General features: G+C 43.3%; 2 protein-coding genes across 4 annotated transcripts in view; one reads left to right on the top strand and one right to left on the bottom strand.

Annotated features, from left to right (window-relative positions):
* Rad51b (RAD51 paralog B) overlaps positions 1 to 21,816 on the bottom strand; it is a 631,041-nt gene extending 609,225 nt beyond the window's left edge. For 2 of the 3 annotated variants that reach the window (XM_045154308.1, XM_045154310.1), the window contains exons 1-4: positions 17,955 to 18,013; positions 12,606 to 12,700; positions 8,358 to 8,471; positions 6,584 to 6,700 (exon numbers count right to left, since the gene is read on the bottom strand). In XM_045154308.1, the coding sequence (XP_045010243.1) occupies positions 6,584 to 6,700; positions 8,358 to 8,471; positions 12,606 to 12,689 (315 nt within the window). In that variant the 5' untranslated portion in view covers positions 12,690 to 12,700; positions 17,955 to 18,013. Of the gene's footprint in view, positions 1 to 6,583; positions 6,701 to 8,357; positions 8,472 to 12,605; positions 12,701 to 17,954; positions 18,014 to 21,699 lie in introns of those variants that run through there. The other variant, XM_045154309.1, reaches the window with a different exon arrangement.
* Positions 21,817 to 21,941: 125 nt separating this feature from the next.
* Zfyve26 (zinc finger FYVE-type containing 26) overlaps positions 21,942 to 22,068 on the top strand; it is an 82,352-nt gene continuing 82,225 nt past the window's right edge. Inside the window, exon 1 of the mRNA XM_045153927.1 lies at positions 21,942 to 22,017. The gene's annotated coding sequence lies outside the window, so the exon portion shown is untranslated. The remainder of the gene's footprint in view (positions 22,018 to 22,068) is intronic.

Here is a 22,068-nt window from a genome sequence, read left to right as displayed (position 1 = left end):
GAACTATAATCCTCAATGAAATATACCTACACACCCACTGGAAGAGCTAAAATCAAAAATACAAGCAGAGTCATTGGCATAGGTCAGTGGAAAAGTGTGCATTTCATGTTTATTTATCATGAATGAAGTCCTAGCACCAATCTGTAGCACAAAAACAAAAATAATACTAAGTGTTGGTAAGGATGTATTGAAACAAATTATCATGCATTCTAAGGAAAACGTAAAATGGTATAGCCACCTTACAAACCAGTCTAGCATAGTCTTAAAAAGTTAAGCATGGGCTGGAGAGATGGCTTAGCAGTTCAGGTGCTTGCCTGTAAAGCCAAAGGACCCAGGTTCAACTCCCCAGGACCCACATAAGCCAGATGCACAAGGTGGCGCATGTGTCTGGAATTCGTTTGCAGAAGCTGCCTCTCTCTCTCTCTCTTTCTCAAATAAATAAAAAATTTTTAAAAATTTTAAAGTTAAGCATATACTTATTAAATGACCTGTTCATTCAAACTCCTCAACATCTCCCCAAGGTTAACAAAAAACAATTTCACTTAAAGATTCCCATGTATGCTCACAATGACATGATTGATAGAAAAAAACTGAAAACATTCTAAACATCAACTAACGAATGGGTAAGCAAAACATGCAAGTCATACAACAAAATACTAATAATTAAAAGTAAATAATTACTAATACGTGTTATAACATGCATTTACCTTTACAAAATACTACATAAGGGCTGGAGAGATAGCTCTATTGATAAAGTTCTTGCCATACAAGCATAAGAACCTGAGCCTCATTCCTCACAGCCCATGTGAAAAAAGCTAGATGTAGTGCTGTATGCTTGTGTAGTAGACAGCTTCACGTTGCTGGGATGAAACTCCAAACCAGACACAGTTTGTGGAAGGAACGGGATTTATCGAAGCTTACAGATCCGGGCAGAAGAAGCTGGCCCCCTTTCACAGGTCCATGCAGAGAGAAACACCAGCCCCAGCACCACAAGCAAGCACACTCCAGGAACCCCAAGAGCTCAAGGCCTCTGCATACCTTAAGCTGAAAATCAGATCTGTCTCCAGTAATACCTTAGGACAGGACCCCAGGATCTATCCACAGTGACACCTCTCCTGGCCAAGCTTTAATAATAAACCCCTGAATCTATTGGGGGACATCCACTCAAACTACCACAGTTGGTAATCCCTAGGGAGATGGAGACAGGTGGAATCCTGGGCTCACTGGCAAGCCAGTCTAGACTACTGGGTGAGCTCTAAGCCAATAAAAGACGATGGTTTTAAAAAAGGCAGATAAGGCCTGAGGAACAGCACCCAAGGTTGTCCTCCAGCCTCCATACACATGCACAAACACATGTATGCCATGTGTACCAGCACACACACTAATACACACACACACAAATGCTACAGGAAAGAAACTAAATACAAATGATTACATATGATATGAGTGCATTTATATGAAATGTTTACAAAAAGCAAATTTATATAGAATGAAAACAGATCAGAGGTTGCCTGGGGCTATGGATGAGTAAGGATTAACTGCAAATGCATGTTCAGAAGACTGAAGTGTTCTGAGGCTCTGGTGCACTGATGAGTGCACAACCATAAACTTACTAAAATCACAGGTCCTTGCAATGTTGTTTGGATTTCGTGGTATTTAAGTTATGCCTTAATAGAGTTGTTTTAAAAAATACCCAAATGCTATCTGAAAGTTCACTATTAATGAAATAAAATTGGGCTGGAGAGATGGCTTGGCCTTTAAGGTATTTCCCTGCAAAGCCAAAGGACCCAGGTTCCACTCCCTAGGACCCACCTAAGCCAGATGCACAAGGGGCCACATGCATCTGGAGTTTATTTGCAGTGGCTGGAGGCCCTGAGCGCTCATTCTGTATCCGTTTTTCTCTTTCCTTCTCTCTCTCTCTCTAATAAATAAATAAAAATATGTTTTTTGTAAAAGAAAATTAAGATCATAAAGATGGACAGAAGTCTGGTAATTCAAAGGCAAGCAAATACAGAGCTCAAAGAAGTTGTGCATTGACTGGCAGAAGCATAAACAGGCATAAGCTCTCCGGAAAACAGTTTGTCCTGTTTGTGCAAAGTTACTCATGTGCATAGCCTACGGTCACCAAACCACCAAGGGAGACGCCAAAGCGGGGACCACATAGAAAATATTTTAGACCTTGCACGCCATATGGTCTCTGTCACAACTAACTAAACTCTGCCCTTGTATCACAAAACAACCACACACAAAATGTAAACAAGCGAGCACAGCCATAAAACTTTATTTGCAAAAACAGGCAGTGAGCTGAATTTAACTACTGGGTGGTAATTTACCAATCCTTGCCCTAGAGAAATACTTCCACATGTAATCCAGGATACAAGTACAAAAATTGTCACAGGACTTGTTCATATTAGCAGGAAACAAGAAACAAACCAAATGTCCGCTCACAGGAAAAGAAGTAAATAAATGGTGGCACTGTTTCACATGGAAGTGTGGCACAGCAGTGAAAGTGAGTCATGTTCTTGCGCCCGCAACAGGGATAAATCTAACAGTCAACATTTAGTGAGCAAAACAACCCACAGAAGAGACATGAGATATTATTACATAATCGCAAATACATGATTTTTTTTTAAAGTTGCAAAATCAGCAAAATGAAAATACTTATATCTTTGATGTACAATAAAATAAATAAAATAGTTATATCTTTTATGTACAATAAACGAAATACTTATATCTTCTACGTACAATAAAATAAATGAGCCTTATATTTTCAATGTGCAACAAACGAAAACCAGAGAATGGTAAAAATTCAGGATGCAGGGGCTGGAGAGATGATTTAGCGGTTAAGGTGCTTACCTACAAAGCTAAAGGACCCAGGTTCAATTCCCCAGGACCCACGTAAGCCAGATGCACAAGGTGGCACATGCGTCAAGAGTTCGTTTGCGGTGGCTAGAGGTCCTGGCATGCCCATTCTCTCTTTCTCTCTCTCTACCTCTTTATCTCTATCAAATTAATAAAATAAGATAGTTTTGTGTTTTTTTTTAATTCAGGATGCAGTTTACCTCCCAAAAGACGAGGAGGAAGCCACAGTTAGTTTGAATAGTTCTGTATTATTCTAGTATTTTTTGTTGTTGTTTGGTTGGTCTTGTTTTTCAAGGTAGTCTCTCTCTCTAGCCCAGGCTAACATGGAACTCACTATGTAGTCTCAGGGTAGCCTTGAATTCACAGTGATCCCCCTACCTCTGCCTCCCAAGTGCTGGGACTACAAGTATATGCCACCATGCCCAGCTATTCTAATTATTGTATTGGGCTATAGGCTCATTAAAGTGCATAACATGAGCTAGAAAGCAATTAAGGCACTTGCCTGCAAAGTCAAAGGACCTAGGTTCGATTCCCCAGGACCCACATAAGGCAGATGCACAGGGTGAGGCATACATCTGGAGTTTGTTTGCAGTGGATAGATGCCCTAATGTGCCCATTCTCTCCCCCACCCCACCCGCCGGCTCTTTCTCCCCCTGCCTATTTCCCTATCTCTCAAATAAATAAATAAATTTTTTTTTGTTCATTTTTTATTTATTTATTTGAGAGCAACAGACACAGAGAGAAAGACAGATAGAAGGGGAGAGAGAGAATGGGCGCGTCAGGGCTTCCAGCCTCTGCAAACGAACTCCAGACGCATGCACCCCCTTGTGCATCTGGCTAACGTGGGACCTGGGGAACCGAGCCTCGAACCGGGGTCCATAGGCTTCATAGGCGAGCGCTTAACCACTAAGCCATCTCTCCAGCCCATAAATAAATATTTTTTAAAGTATATAGCTTAAGCTGGAGAGATGGTTTAATGGTTAAGGTGCTTGCCTGCAAACCCAAAGGACCCAGGTTCAATTCTCCAGGACCCAAGTAAGCCAAATGTACAAGGTGGTACATGCATCTGGAGTTTGTTCACAGTAGATGGAGGCCCTGCACACCCATTCACCACCCCCCACTTTCTCTCCCTCTCTCTCTCTCTCTCTCTGTCCCTTTTACTCTTACAAATAAAAACAACTTTTTTAAAAGTTTGTAACTTATGGGCTGGAGGGATAGCTTAGCAGTTAAGGCGCTTTCCTGCAAAGCTAAAAGACCCAGGTTCGATTCCCCAGGACCCACATTAGCCAGATGCACATGTCTAGAGTTTGTCTGCAGTGGCTGGAGGCCCTGGTGCGCCCATTCTCTCCCTCTCTCTCCCCCTACCTCCCTCACTCTTTCTCTGTCAAATAAATAAACAAAAATAAAATATTTTTTTAAAAATTCCTAACTTACATATGTATTTTAAAAACTTTGTTCCCTAATAGAAGGTAGAGATACTCCCTATTTTCAGCTGAAAGTCCCCCAAAACTGAAGAGACTACATATAGCAGGAACAGAAATAGAAAAGTTGTCACTAATCAGCAGTCAGGTATCACTACAAAACACCTAAAAGGGCTTGTAACTTACACTTGGATCCAAAAACAATTGTTTAGTGTAAACGTACTGAAAGTCATTATAAAACATTAAAAAGCCAGGCATGGTGACACATGCCTTTAATCCCAGCACTCAGGAGGCAGAGGTAGGAGGATCACCATGAGTTTGAGGCCACCCTGAGACTATATAATAAACTCCAGGTCAGCCTGAGCTGGAGTAAAACCCTACCTCAAAAATTTAAAAAAAAAAACAAAAACGAAGAAAACAGCACTTGTTCACTTGTTTAATCTACCTTAAATTCAAAATTTTAAAATAACCATTGTTATAAAAAAAATAAAAATCAGGTCCAACCTGATTGTAAAGGTTTTATCAAGTGTGATCCTAGCACCATCTGGTGGAAATACAATGCAACAACTGGCCTTTTAATTGGCTTATTCATTAGGTATACACTAGACATAGTTCACATATTTTAGTTTTTCAAGGTAGGGTCTTGCTGTAGCTCAGGCTGACCTGGAATTCACTATGTAGTCTCAGGATGGCCTCGAACTCACAGCGACCCTACCTTTGCCTCCCAAGTGCTAAGATTAAAGGTGTGCACCACCACGCCCGGCTCACATATATTTTTTAATCTATCTAGAAAGATAGGAAATAAAAATATTCCATAAAGTAACCCCTACATCCAAGAAAATCTACAGTTAAGCAGCAGCCTGCCTGTTATCCCAGCACTGAGGAGGTGGAGTGAGGGGCTCCAGTGAGTTCTGGTTCAAATGAGAGATCCTGTCTCAATAAATAAGGTGGAGGGGCTGGAGAGATGGCTTAACGATTAAGGTGCGTGCCTGCAAAGCCAACGGACCCAGATTTAATTCCCCACGACCCACGTAAGCCAGATGCCCAAGGGGGCGCACAAGTCTGGGGTTCGTTTGCAGTGGCTGGAGGCCCTGGCACGCCCATTCTGTCTGTCTCTTCTCTCTCTCTCTCTCCCCGCTTGCAAATAAATAAAATAAATAAAAATTATTTTAAAAATAAATAAGGTGGAGAGCAACTGAGGAAGACACCATACGCCAACCTCTGGCCTCCACATGCACACACAAACACATGCAGAGAGACCTGCACACACATACTGTGCACATATGAACACATACATGTAGACACAACAAGCACACATACAAAAACAGAAAAATAAATAATCCAAAATTAAACTATGAGAGTGTAATAAAGGGCTGGGGAGGCAGTGCTTGCTTAGCGTGCTTGGGGCCTTTGGTTCAATTCCCAACACACACACACACACACACACACACACACACACACACACACACACAAAGAATCTTCTTATATTTAAAGTTTGCTAAAAGTACTTATGCTTCTAGACCCTTCAGGCCAGAACTTCTCGGGAGTGTAATGAAAACAGAGTCCACAGTGATCACACCCATAACCACAAACACGGTCTCAGCCTGCTCAGTGCTAGGACCACAGGTGCACGCTGCTGTGCCGGGCACCTACATGGGTGCTGAGTACCTGGACATAGGACCTCATGTTTGCACAGCAAGCACTTTACACACTGAGCCATCCCGCCAGCCTCCAGTTTATGTTTTTCTCCCCCTTCCCAACCCCCCGAAGTGGGGTGTTACTCCAGCCCAGGCTGACCTGGAATTCACTATGAAGTTTCAGGGTAGCTTCAAACTCACGGTGATCCTCCTACCTCTGCTTTCCGAGTGCTGGGATTAAAGGTATTTTCTTTTTTAAACTAAACTTTTCCTCCTGGCTCTAGTACAGGTCAGTAGATGAATGTGAGTGTGGTGGTTTGATTCAGGTGTTCCCCCATAACTTAGGTATTCTGAATGCTGGGTTTCCCAGCTGATGAAGATTTGGGAATTAACACCTCCTGGAGGCGGTGTATTGTTGGGGGCGGGCTTATGGGTGTTATAGCCAGTTTCCTCTTGCCAGTGTTTGGTGCACACTCCTGGTGCTGTTGTCCACCTTATGTTGGTCAGGAGGTGATGTCCACCCTCTGTTCATGCCATCCTGGAGCTTCCCCTTGAGTCTGTAAGCCAAAATAAACCCTTTTTTCCCACAAGCTGCTCTTGGTCGGGTGTTTTCTGCCAGCAACGCGAACCTGACTGCAACAGTGTGAAAAGGTTTTCCTTTACCTCTGTGAGGGATCCACAAGCCACGCCTCCATGCAGGGCTTCATCCAAAGCAGAAAGGGTAGTAGACAAGAAGGCTGGTGACAGATTAGCAGATCTCTGTGTCTTTATCTCATGAGCCTGGACAAGAAAATGATTAAGTTCTTCTCAGCTCGCGAATCTAGTCGACAACATAAGCCAACCCCTAACCTCTGACTTAGCAACTGTGGCCCTGTTCCATCCCTTTTTCTTCTATTATTTGTCCAAACATTTACTCAGTGCTAGAAATAATGCTAAATTACGGAGATGTGATATGACACCCAAAGCCCCCATTCTCACAGGCTTATCGTCAACCAGAAAGCATGAAATAAGGACTAGACACTGGGAAACTTGTATCTGATTAATAAGAGATGACTGTGGAGACAACCAACAATATATCTGTTCTTGTTGGGCCCAGTGACGCACGCCTATAATCCCAGCGCTCGGGAGGCAGAGGTAGGAGGTTCGCTGTGAGACTGAAGGCAGCCTAGGATTACCGAGTGAATTCCAGATCAGCCTGGGCTAGAGTGAGAGTCCACCTCGAAAAACCAAAGTATATATAGCAGTATGCCTGACATACACAGTGGTGAGCTAGAAGACTTCGCTGAAGAGCAAGAGGCATGTGCTAAAGCATGAACCAGTTGCGAGAGAAACAGAACGTGAGTGCTCCTGACAAAGAGGACAGAGTGGACAAACAGCGCTCAGACAGAAGCAAGAAAGGAAAGAAAAACTCATGAAAACTGGAGAAAAATTAAGTTCAAGCCAGGCGTGGTGGGGCATGCCTTTAATCCCAGCACTTGGGAAGCAGAGTTAGGAAGATCACCTTGAGTTCAAGGCCAGCCTGAGACGACATAGTGAAGTCCAGGTCAGCCTGGGCTAAAGCAAGACGCTACCTCACCCCCCCGCCCCCCCCCCCCCAGTGGTCATTTCGTACAGCTGAATGAAGGGCAGCGGCGCAGGGCAGCCGGTGCTGAGGCTGGAGAGGGCTGGGGGAAGTTGGGAGTTCATGCTGACAGCAACAGCCAGCGGCATGAGACCACGTGCAAACTTAGGTTGGATTGTGAAAAATGATTTGAAAGGAAGTTGAGGAGGTAGGTGGGAACTGGCCCCCTAAAAGATAGCCACCTCAAGTCTCTGGAGCCCATCTGTGAATGCTACAGTGGCGCATGTGTCTGGAGATCATTTAAAGTGACAAGAGGCCCTGGCACGCCCAACTCACACACTCTCTCTCTCCCCTTGCAAATAAATAAAAATATTTTTAAAAATAAATAATAAGCCAGGTGTGGCGGGTACACGCCTTTAATCCCAGCACTTGGGAGGCAGAGGCAGGAGGATCGCCACGAGTTCAAGGCCAGCCTGCGCTACAGTGAGACCCTACCTCGAGAAACCAAAATAAATAAATAAATAAATAAAAACACAGATCATATTCTTATATGACTTCCCATAATTCTTAGAATAATGCCCCAACTCTCTTTAACATGGCAAGGTCCTAATGTTCTCATCTCTCCAGCTTTACCTTCAGCCACTCTCTTCCTCACTGCATCCCACTGACACAGCCCCCAGTCTTACCACCAAGCACCACAGGGCCTTTATATTTGCTATTCCCAAGGACCCACCAATCTTCCCTGCCTACCTCCCTTCCCAACACTCTTGTCTGTCTCCCCTATCCAACCTTTACAGTTTAGCTGAAGTGTTGCTTCCTTGCGGGAGCCATCCTGACCTCCAAAGTAAGTCATATCTTGTAGTTGAGTTAATATACCGTTTGCATCTGTGGGGCACAAGCCCTACTGACTGTCCGTAGGAGCTCATGGACACCTCTGTAACTCAGGCCAGTCACTTTCATAAGTTCCAAAGAGGAAAGGCATAAAAAATCCTAAAAAAAAAAAAAAAAAAAAGAGAGAGAAATATTTTAAACATGCATCAGTAACAAAGATACTGGAATTAAAAAGAAACTTTCATTGTGAGATTTCTTAATAAAAAAAAAGGAAATACAAGGCAAAAAGAACCTTTGGATTATTACTGCTCATATGTAGAGAAGGTATACTTTATTGCATATAAATGCCCTTTTTTTCTGGTGCTGGGGTCAAAGCTAGGCCTTGGGCATATTAAGCATATGTTACAGTGGCACATATGCCTGGAGTTCATTTGAAGTGGCAAGAGTTATACCCAAAAATATGCTTTCACTCAAAGACACACTGACAAGTCTTATCTTCTAATTATCTGGTGCCATTGGCATGTAGGAGAGAAAGGCCAAGTAATATCACACAGCAGTAGCCTCCAGCCCAGGTGAATATATGAGCACTGCACTGAGCTTGGGTTCAAATACATGCCCAGAAAGTGTTCTACTGAAATGCAAGGTGTTTTTTTTCTAAGCTAAGTTTACTCAGAGAAAGTATTCAATAATTGAGAGGGGGATATGAGGCCTTAAGTTTAGGAGATCAAACACAAGTGATAGGAAAATAGTGGGAAAAGAAGATGCTCAATGATTGAGATGGGGAGGTAATATGATGAAGAATGGAATGTCAAAGGGGAAAGTGGGGGGGGGAGGGTATTACCATGGGAATTTTTTTTATAATCATGGAAAATGTTAATAAAAATTAAATAAAGAAAGAAAGAAGATGCTAGGATTGGAAAGGGTTAATCAGCAATGAAGACAGGGAAATGGGGGAGATTAGGAAGTTGGGGAAGGGTTAACCAAAAGAGGAAACATGAAAAGCCTTAAGAAGACCTACTAGTATGTAAACTTAACTTAAAAATACATGTAAAGTAATAATGAGAACAATGACTGGAGGTACACCACACAGATGTATGATGTAGCTCCTGGTGTTATACAATAAGAATATCAGGGCCAGGCTTTGAGCTGTGATTCTGAGAAGCCCCAAAACCACTGCCATGCTCTGGGCTGCCCATCAGAAATACAAGGCAAACCCCTACTGCTGCAGACACCACACCCACTGGCGGCAGGACAGGGAAATCAAGTTGACGCTGAGGAGGACGCATCCTTCCTGCCGGCTACTTCTCAAGATAATTAAAGGTGCTATGCAGGCTGCTGGCAGAGAAAAAGTCATAAACAATCTCACCCAGCAGTGAATCCTGCATTCTACAAAAATGACCAAGGCATTCTACAAAAATGATCAAGGCATGGTAGCACACGCCTTTAGTCCCAGCACTCGGGAGGCAGAGGTTGGTGGATCGCTGTGAGTCTGAGGCCACCCTGAGACTAGAGTGAATTCCAGGTCAGCCTGGGCCAGAGTGAGACCCTACCTCGAAAAAACAAAATAAATAAATAACATACTGGCAAAGCTGTAAAATATGGTCTTTGTCCATAGTAACCTGCCGACCTGGTCTTCCTCACATAGCCACGACCCATTAAAAACCGAGGTCTGTGTCTCGGTGGGGGTCCCTCAACTCCCCTCTTGCCTCCCTGGGCAAGAGCTTCACCTTGCTTCCTCCTCTGTTGTTCTAGGCTTAAGCCCTGTTCTCTTCATCCTTCTAAAGCTTTAAGCTATAATAAAATCTTTCTGAACTTAAAAAAAATTGACCCATCAAGCAAGGCATGCTCTCTAGTGCCAGAGTGACATGATTATTATGGGGGTAACCAACTATTCTATCACAGGAGGTTACTCATACCTGATACTGAAAACCAGGTCAAGAGCCCATAGCTGGGGAGACCACAGGCCTTAGAAGAGAACCTATTATTGTTGCTTTGCTAAATGGATGTACTGTCAAACTGCTTTCTTGTGGTAGTTTGAATGGATGGCCCCCAATAGATACCAGAGTTTATTCAAGCTTGTAATTTAGATCTCCTGCCACCTGGCTGGAGGAGGTATCACTGTGGGCAGATCCTAGGGTCCAGCCCCAAGGTATGTTTGGGAGCAAATCTGTTTCCAGACAAAAGACATGCACAATGCTAGAGTTCTGCCATCATGGCGTCCTGGAGTATGCTTGCTTGTGATGCTGGGGGTAGCTGTTGCTTCTCTCTCTCTCTGCTTGGACCTGTGGAAGCCGGCCAGCTTCTTCTGCTATTATGGAACTTCCCCTGAATCTGTAAGCGTCAACAAATCCCTTCCTCCCATAATGGTGCCTGGTTTTCAGAAGTTCATCCCAGCAACCTGAAGCTGTCTAGGACACTTTTCAATATTTATCATTATATCCACAGATCAGTTCTAGTCTCAGCCCTGATCAGAACCCCAACCTTTGGTATTATATATATGTAAGTAGAATGATTGAGATGGGGAGGTAATATGATGGAGAATGGAATGTCAAAGGGGAAAGTGTGAGGGGGAGGGAGGGTATTACCATGGGATTTTTTTTATAATCATGGAAAATGTTAATAAAAATTAAATTAAAAAGAAAAAAAAAAAAAGAAACCCCAACCTTGGCAGTGGGAAGCAGTTAATGCCAAGACTTGTAACTGTTCAAAGTGCTGAATAATAATTCAGTGGGGAATGTTTGGCCCTATACAGGACATATACAACATCCCCTCCAAGGCTCAGGGAACAAAGAGGAAGAGCAAATGGAAAGAAGATGAGTTGGAGGGTGGCGAGGAATACTGTAGAGCTGTGTCATCCACACATGACAAGGCCATTGCACTCCTGAACTCCACAGCTGTGGTTACCCACACAAGATCTGCACAGGGCGGGGCCAGTCAACATTCTGTTCAGGATAGGTGGGAGGCAATATGAGGCCACGCCCCTCCCTGAGCAGCTCGTGACAGTTAATGAGTGCAGGGGGAGGAGAAGTCACTCTCTTCAGTAGCACAGTAAGTGCTGGGAAGAAGAGGTACAGTGAGACTGGGGGGAAAAAGGAGGCACATATGACCAAAATGCAATATACATATGTGAAGATATCACACTTCTAAGCCAGGCACAGTAGTACACAGCTATGATCCCAGCACTTGGGAAGGAGTAAGATTGCCATGAGTTCAAGACCAGCCTGGGCTACAAAGTGAATTTCAGTTCAGCCTGGACTGAGTGAGACCCTATCATTCACATTTGTAAAACAATTTAAAAACATGAGCATGAGAATTATTATTAAATGTATTGCAGAGAAAACAAAGATATCTTTAAAATACAAAGCAATCAAAAATTATAGGCTTTGATAATTTGCTTTATTAAAGATAAAAATCTGGGACTGAGGAGGAGATGACTTGGAGGATAAGGTACTCTCCATGCAAGCACAAGGAGCTGCATTTGGATCCCCAGCAGTACCCCCATTAAAAACCAGATGTGGGGGCTGGAGAGATGGGTTAGCAGTTAAGGCACTTGCCTGCAAAGCCTAAAGACCCATGTTCAACTCTCTAGATCCCACGTAAGCCAGACACACAAAAGTGAGGCAAGTGCAAGGCTGCACATGCCCACTAGGTGGTGCAAGCGTCTGGAGTTCAACTGTGGTGGCTGAAGCCCTGGCACACCAATTTTCTCTCTCTCACTCATAAAAGAAAGAAAGCTGGGTGTGGTGGCAACTACCTTTAATCCCAGTACTCGGGAGGCAGAGGTAGGAAGACTGCCATGGGTTCCAGGCCTTCCTGAGACTACATAATTAATTCCAGATCAGCCTGGGCCAGAGTGAGACCCTACCTCGAAAAACAAAAAAATAAAAATAAAGCCTCCTGGAGGCAATGTGTTGTTGGGGGCAGGCTTAAGAGTGTTATAGCCAGTTTCCCCATGCCAGTGTTTGGCACACTCTCCTGTTGCTATGGTCCCCCTTATGTTGGCGGGGGATGATGTCCACCCTCTGCTCATGCCACCATTTTCCCTGCCATCGTGGAGCTTCCCCTGGAGCCTGTAAGCCAAAATGAACCTCTTTTTCCCACAAGCTGCTCTTAATTGGGCAATTGCTACCAGCGAACCGGACTGCAACAGGACACATGCATCTGGAATTTGTTTGCAGTGGCTAGAGGCCCTTGCTTACCTATTCTCTCTTTCTATCTGCCTCTCTCTCTCTCTCTCTCTCTCAAATAAATAAATACATAAATAAAACTTTTTAAAAATTATATAAATTTTACCTGACAGGTAACAATATGATATCTGCTCAAACGGTCACAGAGCTCTTGTGATAAACCCACTCTTCTTAGTTTCTTGCCACTCATACCTTCAGATCCTGCAAAGAAAAGACACTTTCAGGATCACATCAAAATAAAAGAGAGAGACTTCCGGTCAAGATGGCGACTGCCTCGCTGCACTACAAACAACAAGGGGGAAAAAAGAATCTGCTTCTCTTTTCCAGATAGATGCAGATCCTAAGAAGAGAGCTGCCCCAACATACCTCAAAAGGGGCCCAACTGAAACTAAGGACAACTGGCGAAATAAGCAAAGGTGATGTTTTCCTGTGAACCGGATACCAGCACAAAGGGGAAGGAGATCAATGCAGAGAAAAATCAACTCCTACCAAATCAGAGAGCCAGAGCCTCAGAGGCCCCCAACACCTCAGCACTGAAGCAGACCCAAAATGAACCCAACATGGCTCAGGGAAATCTTGCGGAAGAGGGGGCGGAAAGAATGTCAGAGTCACATGTTGGGTCATGATTTGCAGAGACATTTATCATACTAATAACTGGGGGCTAACTCCACAATGCACTACCCATTTTCATTAACAAGGAGGGTCTAATGGGAGGGGGTAGATCACAGATGAGCCTAAATAATGGTACCAAACTGCCTGTATTCACTGAAATGAAAACTAATAAATTAAATTTAAAAAAATAAATAAATAAAAGAGAGAGCCAGGCATGGTGGCACACGACTTTAATCCCAGCACTCGAGAAGCAGAGGTATCCGGAGGATCACTGTTGAGTTTCAGGACCCCTGAGACAACACAGTGAATTCCAGTTCAGCCTGGGCTAAAGCGAGACCCTACCTCAAAAAACAAAAAATAAATAAATATAAATTTTAAAAGCGGGGTTTTTTGTTGTTGTTGTTTTTAAAAAAAGAAGAGAACCTTTCAAAAAAAAATCAGAAAATAACATACATGGTAGTGGGTGGATTACACAAAACTCTGTTAAAAAAAAAAAAAGGAAAATAAATGGGGCCGGGCATGGTGGTGCATGCCTTTAGTCCCAGTACTTGGGAGGCAGAGGTAGGAAGATTGCCATAAATTTAAGGCCACCCTGAGACTACATAGTAAATTCCAGGTCAGCCTGAACTAGAGTGAACCCCTACCTTGAAAAAAAAAAATCTTGCTGGCTTCCACATGTACAAAACGAAACATGTCTAAGTGTATGTAAGTTACTCATAAAATAAAGGGAGACTATGAAAGCATTTAAAATGTCTTAAATAAGAGAGACATTTGCTTATCAAACAAGCACACAGGAAAAAGGCAATGTCAGGATGTGCATCTCACATAATTCTGGGTATTTATGACACGAATAACATGGCATATTTACATAGCATTTGAGATGTTCAATGTATTTACAAATTATATTTGGATATGTTATGAAGCTTCAAGATATATTTCCAAATAGTACCCTAGTCTTTAATTACATTGTACCATAACAAAAATAGATAAATTATACTGAGCAGCATACCAAACTTTAATTATCATATTTAATATTTTCAATGAACCTCAGTTAGAGTAGATTATTTCCTCTTTTTTATATGCGTGAAAACATCAGCTACTCCACTGTCACAAAAAAAGGGGGGGCTGGAAAGATGGCTTAGCAGTTAAGCGCTTGCCTGGGAAGTCTGAGGACCCCAGTTCGAGGCTCAATTCCCCAGGACCCACATTAGCCAGATGCACAAGGGGGCACACGTGTCTGGAGTTCGTTTGCAGTGGCTGGAGGCCCTGGCATGCCCATTCTTTCTCTGTCTCTTTCTCTCTCTCAAATAAATAAAAATAAACAATTTAAAAAAATGCAGAGCTAGAATTTGATTGAGGCAATCTGACTCTAAGACATCCTCTTAACCATCATACTCTACTATAAGACCATAATCAAATTCAATTTTTGCATTTTCTAAAACCCAAAACAAAGGACATATAATTATTATGGGTATTATAAATAAAATTGTTCTTTATAATACTACATGCTTACATTCCCACATGCAATTAAATTTTCTTCTTTTTCTTTTCTTCACTCCCCTCCCCCCCCCAGGCAAGGTCCCACTTTAGCCAAGGCTGACCTAGAATTTACTCGGTAGTCCCAGGCTGGCCTCAAACTCACAGAAGACCTCCTATCTCTGCCTAGGATTGAATCCTAGGGCTAAAATTAAAAGTGTGTGCCATCACACCCTGTCAAATTTCATTCTTTTTGTACAATGAGGAGGGAGAATGAAGATCATGAACTGTTTCTTTTTACAATCACTATAACTCCTTTAGTAATGCAAAGGAGAAGCCTTGGAGCTCACTGACATGCATGGCGAAGCATCCTCTGGAAAGAGTGGAAATAGGAACTCATTGTTCCAGGGGATAAAGTAATAGAATTATTGGTCACTTAGAACAAAAATAGAAAATGAGAATTAAGGTTTCTTCCAATACTATGGCTCAATTCTATTTAACACCTAAATCATTTAAAATTAGAAATCTCAATCTCTCTCCCTCCCCCCTCCACCATCTCCCTTCCTCTCCACAAAAACAAATTACATTCTCCTCATTTCTCTCAATGGAAATTTATTAGGACTGAGTCCTATTTCCCCAAAAGACAATTTAACAAGTATCATGTAACTGCTATGTAACTTAGTGTCTGTTCAGATCAGGTGGTTATGGGCAATAATACTATTTAGACCAATAAATTCAACCAGTCAAAAAAAAAAAAAGGACTATAGGGCTGCAGAGATGGCTTAGTGGTTAAGGCATTTGCCTGCAAAGCCAAAGGACCTAAGCTCCATTCCCCAGGACCCACATAAGCCAGATGCACAAGATGGCACATGCATCTGGAGTTTGTTTGCAGAGGCTGGAGGCCCTGGCATGCCCATTCTCTCTCTCTCTCTCTCTCTCCCTCTATCTGAGTCTTTGTCTCTCTCAAATAAATAAACAAAAATAAAAAACAAACTATAAGCTGCAAGCTACAGAAGCCTGAGCAATAACTATTTATGCTTTCATTTCTCTGGACTTTTTGCATACTTCTAGTCATTCCTCACTCTGCCAAAAAAAAGAAAAAAGAAAGAAAAAAACTCTCCTTTCATTTGTTGCTTCATTTGTTCCTTCCATAGACATTTCTTAAACACATACTCTACTGAGCTCTGGATTACAAAAACCATTTAAGCCTATGTCCCTTTTGCATACTCACAGTTGAGAGATAAAGATACACATTCAAGTAACTACAGCTAAACAGCAAGTATCACAATCACTATTAAATATGCTGTGGGATGGCTGGTGGGGGTGGGGAAGGGTAAACTAATTGCTACTCAAATTCAGATCCCCAGTATCCACGTAAAATGCTGGCCAGGTTGCCTGGGCCTGTAATTGCAGTGCTGGGGAGACAGGGACATGAACATGCCAGGGCTTATTGGCTAGCTAGTCTAGCAGAATCAGTGAGCTCTACAGACCCTAATAAAATAAATAAATAACTCAAGAGACATCTGACATACTCTGGCTACCACACACACACACACACACACACACACACACACACACTCAAACATGCCAAAACTAAATAAATAAATTCTACAAATATGGGGCTGGAGAGATGGCTTAGCGGTTAAGCATTTGCCTGTGAAGGCTAAGGACTCCGGTTCAAGGCTCGGTTTGAGGCTCGACTCCCCAGGACCCACGTTAGCCAGATGCACAAGGGGTGAACGCATCTGGAGTTTGTTTGCAGTGGCTGGGGGCCCTGGCATGCCCATTCTCTCTCTATCTGCCTCTTGCTCTCTCTGTCTGTCACTCTCAAATAAATAAATAAAAATGAACAAAAAAATTTTTTTTTAATTCTACCAATATGCTTGTGGGAGCAAGCAGAAAGTCCCAAATTGCTCTGAAAAAATTAGGTCAGCAATACAATCCTGCCAGAAGTAGCTTCCTAAGATATGACTTTCTTTTTAAATTACTTTTTTTTTTAATTTATTGGAGAGAGAGAAAGAAAGAATATGGACATGCCAGGGCCTTCAGCCGCTGCAAACGAACTCCAGACGCACGCGCCACTTTGTGCATCTGGTTTACGTGAGTCCCAGACAATCGAACCTGGATCCTTTGGCTTTGCAGGCAAGCACCTTAACCACCAAGCCATCTCTCCAGCACCTAAAATACTACTTTCATTGTTTAACATGTGTTACAAGACCATCAGAGGAGGGCACGAATTCTATACTTAAGATAACATCTTTTAAAGCCTGAAAAAGAGGTTCTTTACTTAGCTCTCACTCAGACTTCAGACTGTAAGGCTCCAATCCTGACCTCCCTTGCAAAGTTACTTCACCTACCAGTTTACTGGCTTCCTTATCAGTAAAACAAGAGTGGTTCTTATTTCTAGGTCTGGAGTGAGGGTAAAAGGACTTGGGTAGTGGTTGGCACATACTACTCAAGGTAGACACTCATCAGTCATCCGTTTATTCACCAAGCATCATTCGCTGCTCCTTATATGACCTGCTTTCTAGCTACAAGGGTATATCTGTTAGGTTTCAGGAGCCTCTATTTAAATATGCTGTGGAGGGCTGGGGAGATGGTCCACTGAGTAAATTACTTTCTACAAAAACATGAGGACCTGAGTTCAGATCCCCCATGTACCCACGGAAAATGCTGGTTGTGGTTGCCTGCGCCTGTAATCCCAGTGCTGGGGAGGCAGATCCCTCCACAAATCCTTCCCCAATCAATTCATTCCTCTCCAGGGGGCTCGCACCACATTTTGCGCATCTATGTTTCATAATCGTATCAGCGTTTACAGCGGACGCATTAGCTTCTCCCTGCTGTGTATTGCATGCCTTTCTAAGTGTTTTGGAAACAAGAGGGTTGCCAACCCTGAAGACAAGTTAGATGAGTGAAAACTGCGAGATAACTACACCAAATATTTATTGCCTGAGCCCTTGTTACGTGCTAGACATTGTTCCAAACGCTGCAAAGATTTTTACTCCAAATTCCGAATTCCACGCTCTTCAACACCTAAAGTGTGACAGTCCCTAAACTTTCCCTAACGATATTTCCCTTCCCTAGACAGTAAAAAAAAGACCCAAGTGGAGATGGAAAACATCACCCCAGCATGCCCTATACCAAAGGGCAGCTTCCAAGCATGGCCAGGCCTCCCAAGGAAAGTCGGAAGCTCGAGACCCCAGCTGGGTTCGGGAAATCCCAACCGGCTGAAGGGGGCGTGGCCGGCACCAGAAAAAGACTCTCCGCCACCCCAATATCAAGATCCACAGGCCCAGAGAGGGAGCAAGACATGATGAGCACCCCAGCTTCCCCACAACTGCCCCCCCCACAGCAAGCTTCCCAGTACCGGGTCTGCAGCATCCAACTTTCAAAGTTTCCCCCAGCCCTTGCACAGTTGCCCGCGAAAAGCACGCAAAACAACAACTGGGGCCCTGGTTGGTCGGTCCTCTGGAGATTTATCCAATCAGAGTCAGGAAGAGGCCCAGGTTGGCTCCGCTGCTTTCTGGGAACTGTAGTTCGCAGGGCACTGTCTTAAAACACTTCCTCTGACTGTTTCTCTTTATAGTGACTTATCAAAACCCGATGGAGGAATATCATTAGACGAGTGGAAAACAAGGAAATCCTTTATTGGAACTTTTTCTTTTTCTTCTTGAATAAGATTTTTTAAATGTTTTAATGCCCGGCGTAGTGGCACACGGCTTTAATCCCAGCAGAAGTAGGAGGATCGCCTTGAGTTGGAGGCCACCCTGAGAATTCAGTGAATTCCAGGTCAGCCTGAGCTGACCCTGCCTCGAAAAACCAAAAAAAAAAAGAAAAAAAGTTTTAATGGCTCCCAGGTACCTGATTTCTGGGAACAGATGACAATCCATCTGTCTGGAAGTTGTTTCTTTTTTAAAATATTTTTGAGCGACAGATGGAGGAAGAAGCAGAAAGAGAGAGAGTCTGAGCATACCAGTGCCTCTTACACTCAAAGTACTTCATATGCATGTGCCACTTTGTGCATCTGTCTTTATGAACCCAGGTCGTTAGGCTTTTGCAAGCGCCTTTAACAACTGAGCCATCTCTCCAGCCCAAAGTTTTTTGTTGTTGGTTTTTAAATTTTTTTTATTGACAACTTCCATAATTATAGACAATAAGACATAGTAATTCCCTCTCCCCTCCCCACCACATTACCCTTCACAACTCCACTCTCCATCATATCCTTAACCCATTCTCAGTCAGTCTCTTATTTTTTGACGTCATCATCTTTTCCTCCTATTATGATGGTCTTGTGTATTTAGTGTCAGGCACTGCAAGATCATGGATATCCAGGCCATTTTGTGTCTGGAGGAGCACGTTGTGAGGAATCCTACCCTACTTTTGGCTCTTACATTCTTTCTGTCATCTCTTCTGCAATGGACCCTGGGCCTTGGAAGGTGTGATAGAGATGTTTCAGTGCTGAGCACTCCTCTGTCACTTCTTCTCGGCACTATGTTGCCTTCTGAGTCATTCCCACCATCTGAAAAGAGAAACTTCTCTAACCAAAAGTGATAGTAGCATTAATATATGGGTATCAGCTGGGTGTGGTGGTTCATACCTTTAATCCCAGCACTTGGAAACTTGGGAGGCAGAGGTAGGAGGATGGCTGTGTGTGTGTGTGTGTGTGTGTGTGTGTGTATCAGCCCAAAATTTTGTTTCATTTACTTTATTCTTTTCACCATCCTTGTATGGCGAAAATGTTTTGATTAAAAAAAAAAAAACTATATATTCTGGCTGGGTGTGGTAGCACATGCCTTTAATTCCAGTACTCAGGAAGTAGAAGTAGAAGGATCCCCTCGAGTACAAGACCAGCCTGAGACTACACAGTGAATTACAGGTCAGCCTGGGCTAGAGCAAGACCCTACCTCAAAAATCCAAAAACAGGGGAAAAAAAGCTAAATGAAACTTCTCAAACTGAAACATACATTGAGAAAATCTGAGTCTGTAGTTAAAAAAACATATAAGGAAATCAAACAAATTTAGCATAAGAGCAGCAGTGGTGAGAAAACATAATAAAAACAAGACCTGGTTTCAGATTACTATATTTGCCAAAAAAAAAAAAAAAAAAACCTGTTCATTCTTTGCTGTCTGCAGTTCAACTCTTCTGTTCAAACCTCTGTCTTCTAATTTTTGCCCACCTCATTCTAATTACTGGCCTGCACAGTTGCCTCACAAGATTGCCCACATCTTTTTCCACTTCTTTTTATTTATTTATTTATCTACTTATTTACTTTTTTACTTATTTATTTGTAAGCAGAGAGAGACTGGATGGGCACAAGAGGGCCTCTAGCCAGTGCAAATGAACTCCAAATACACACCCAAGTCATTAGGCTTTGCAGGCCCACACCTTAATGGCTCAGCCATCTCTCCAGCCCCTCTAATTGGACTTCTAAGATTGGGGTTAGCATCTACATGTTGTCATGGATAATAGAGGAAGGCAAAAAAAAAAAAAAAAAGATATCAAAATTGAAGAGCTGGAAAGAAGTGGTTCTGTGGAAGGGATTGAGAGAGTAGGGACAAAAAAAAAGTGATGGGAAATAATGATCAAAAAACATTATGTGGGCTGGAGAGATGGCTTAGTGGTTAAGCCTGTGAAGCCTGAGGACCCCGGTTCAAGACTCAATTCCCCAGGATCCACGTTAGCCAGATGCAAAAGGGAGCACACACATCTGGAGTTCATTTGCAGTGGCTGGAGGCCCTTACACACCCATTCTCTCTATTTCTCTCTATCTGCCCTTTTTCTGTCTGTCACTGTCAAATAAATAAAATTTATTTTAAAAAGACATTATGCACATGCTTGAAAACTGCAAACAAATAAATAAAATATTTTTTTAAACGTGGGGCTAGAAAGATCACTCAGATAGCTGCAATGCCTACCAACTAGGGTTCGAATCCCCAGTACCCACCTCAAGCCAGATACACAAAGTGTATCTGGAGTTGGTTTGCAGTGGCTAGAGGTCCTGGCACACCCATATTCTCCCTCTCCCTCCTTGCAAATAAATAAATAAATATTTTTAAACTGCCAATTTAAAAAAGTTAAAAAAAATAAGCCGGGCATGATGGCACATGCCTTTAATCCCAGCACTCAAAAGGCAGTGGTAAGATCACCATGAGTTTGAGACCACCCTGAGACTACATAGTGAATTCCTGGTCAGCCTGGGCTACAACAAGAGCCTACCTCGAAAAAACAAAAATACCAAATGAATAAATAAATGTAAAAAAGTAAAACTTGGGGCTGGAGAGATGGCTTAGCGGTTAAGCGCTTGCCTGTGAAGCCAAAGGACCCCGGTTCGAGGCTCGGTTCCCCAGGTCCCAAGTTAGCCAGATGCACAAGGGGGCGCACGCGTCTGGAGTTCGTTTGCAGAGGCTGGAAGCCCTGGCGCGCCCATTCTCTCTCTCTCCCTCTATCTGTCTTTCTCTCTGTGTCTGTCGCTCTCAAATAAATAAATAAAAATTAAAAAAATAAAAAGTAAAACTAGGGGGCTGGGAAGATGGCTGGACAGTTAAAAGTGCTTGCTTGAAAATCCCTGATGGCCAGTGTTCAACTCCCCAGTACCCAAGTGAAGCCCGATGCACAAAGTGGTGCGTGCATCTGGAATTCATTTGCAGTGGCAAGAGGCCCTGGAGCATCCATTCTCTCTTCCATCCCACTCCCCACTCTTTCTCTGTTTGCAAATAAATAATATTTAAAATGAAATAAAACGGGGCCTAGCATGTGGTTCAATTAACAGTTGTCAGGCAAATGACGAAATAAACGAGACGGAGAATGGAATTTCAAAGGAGAAAGTGTGGGTGGGGGAGGGAGGGTATTACCATGGGATTTTTTTTTATAATCATGGAAAATGTTAATAAAAATTTAAAAAGTAAATAAATAAAAATTAAAAAGAAATAAACGAATGGAACGAAGCAGAGAAATGTAAGAACCGTGTAGAGTTCTCGAGCCGGGATCCAGGCCTCCTAGCCGTGGACAGCCCCAAGCGCCTGTCACTGGTTGGCACTGAGTAAAATGCCAACGTCAAACGCAAGGGAGAAAAGAGAGTGACAAGAGGAAAACGCACGCAACAACAACTCACACAAATCAAGGAACACCACTAGCCAGTCCCTCCACCTTCCGATCTGAAGATGGTGAGGGGCGGCGCTGTGATAAAGTCTGGTCCTTAGCCTGGCACCGAGCTGCCTTAAGGCTTTCCTCTCAGCACACGGCGGGGGGGGGGGGGGCGTCACGTGACTCGTCGGACCTCGGCACTTCATTTGCATCTTTCCTCCGTCGAACCAATGGGAGTGGCGCTCGCGCTCGTCGCCGCCGCCCTGGTCCGCCGTGGTGCCTGTCACCTGACTCCGCTCCAACATGGCTGCGCGGGAGGCTAACCTGCTTGTGGCTCCCGGAGCTGGTGAGGGAGTGGGGCTGCCCCGGGGCGGGGGGGCGATGGAGGCGCGGTCCA

The sequence above is a fragment of the Jaculus jaculus genome, chromosome 7 (genome assembly GCF_020740685.1).
Source record: "Jaculus jaculus isolate mJacJac1 chromosome 7, mJacJac1.mat.Y.cur, whole genome shotgun sequence".
NCBI classification, from domain to species: domain Eukaryota; kingdom Metazoa; phylum Chordata; class Mammalia; order Rodentia; family Dipodidae; genus Jaculus; species Jaculus jaculus.
The sequence above is the reverse complement of the archived record's forward strand: the minus strand, read 5'-3'. Positions and strand labels throughout refer to the sequence as shown.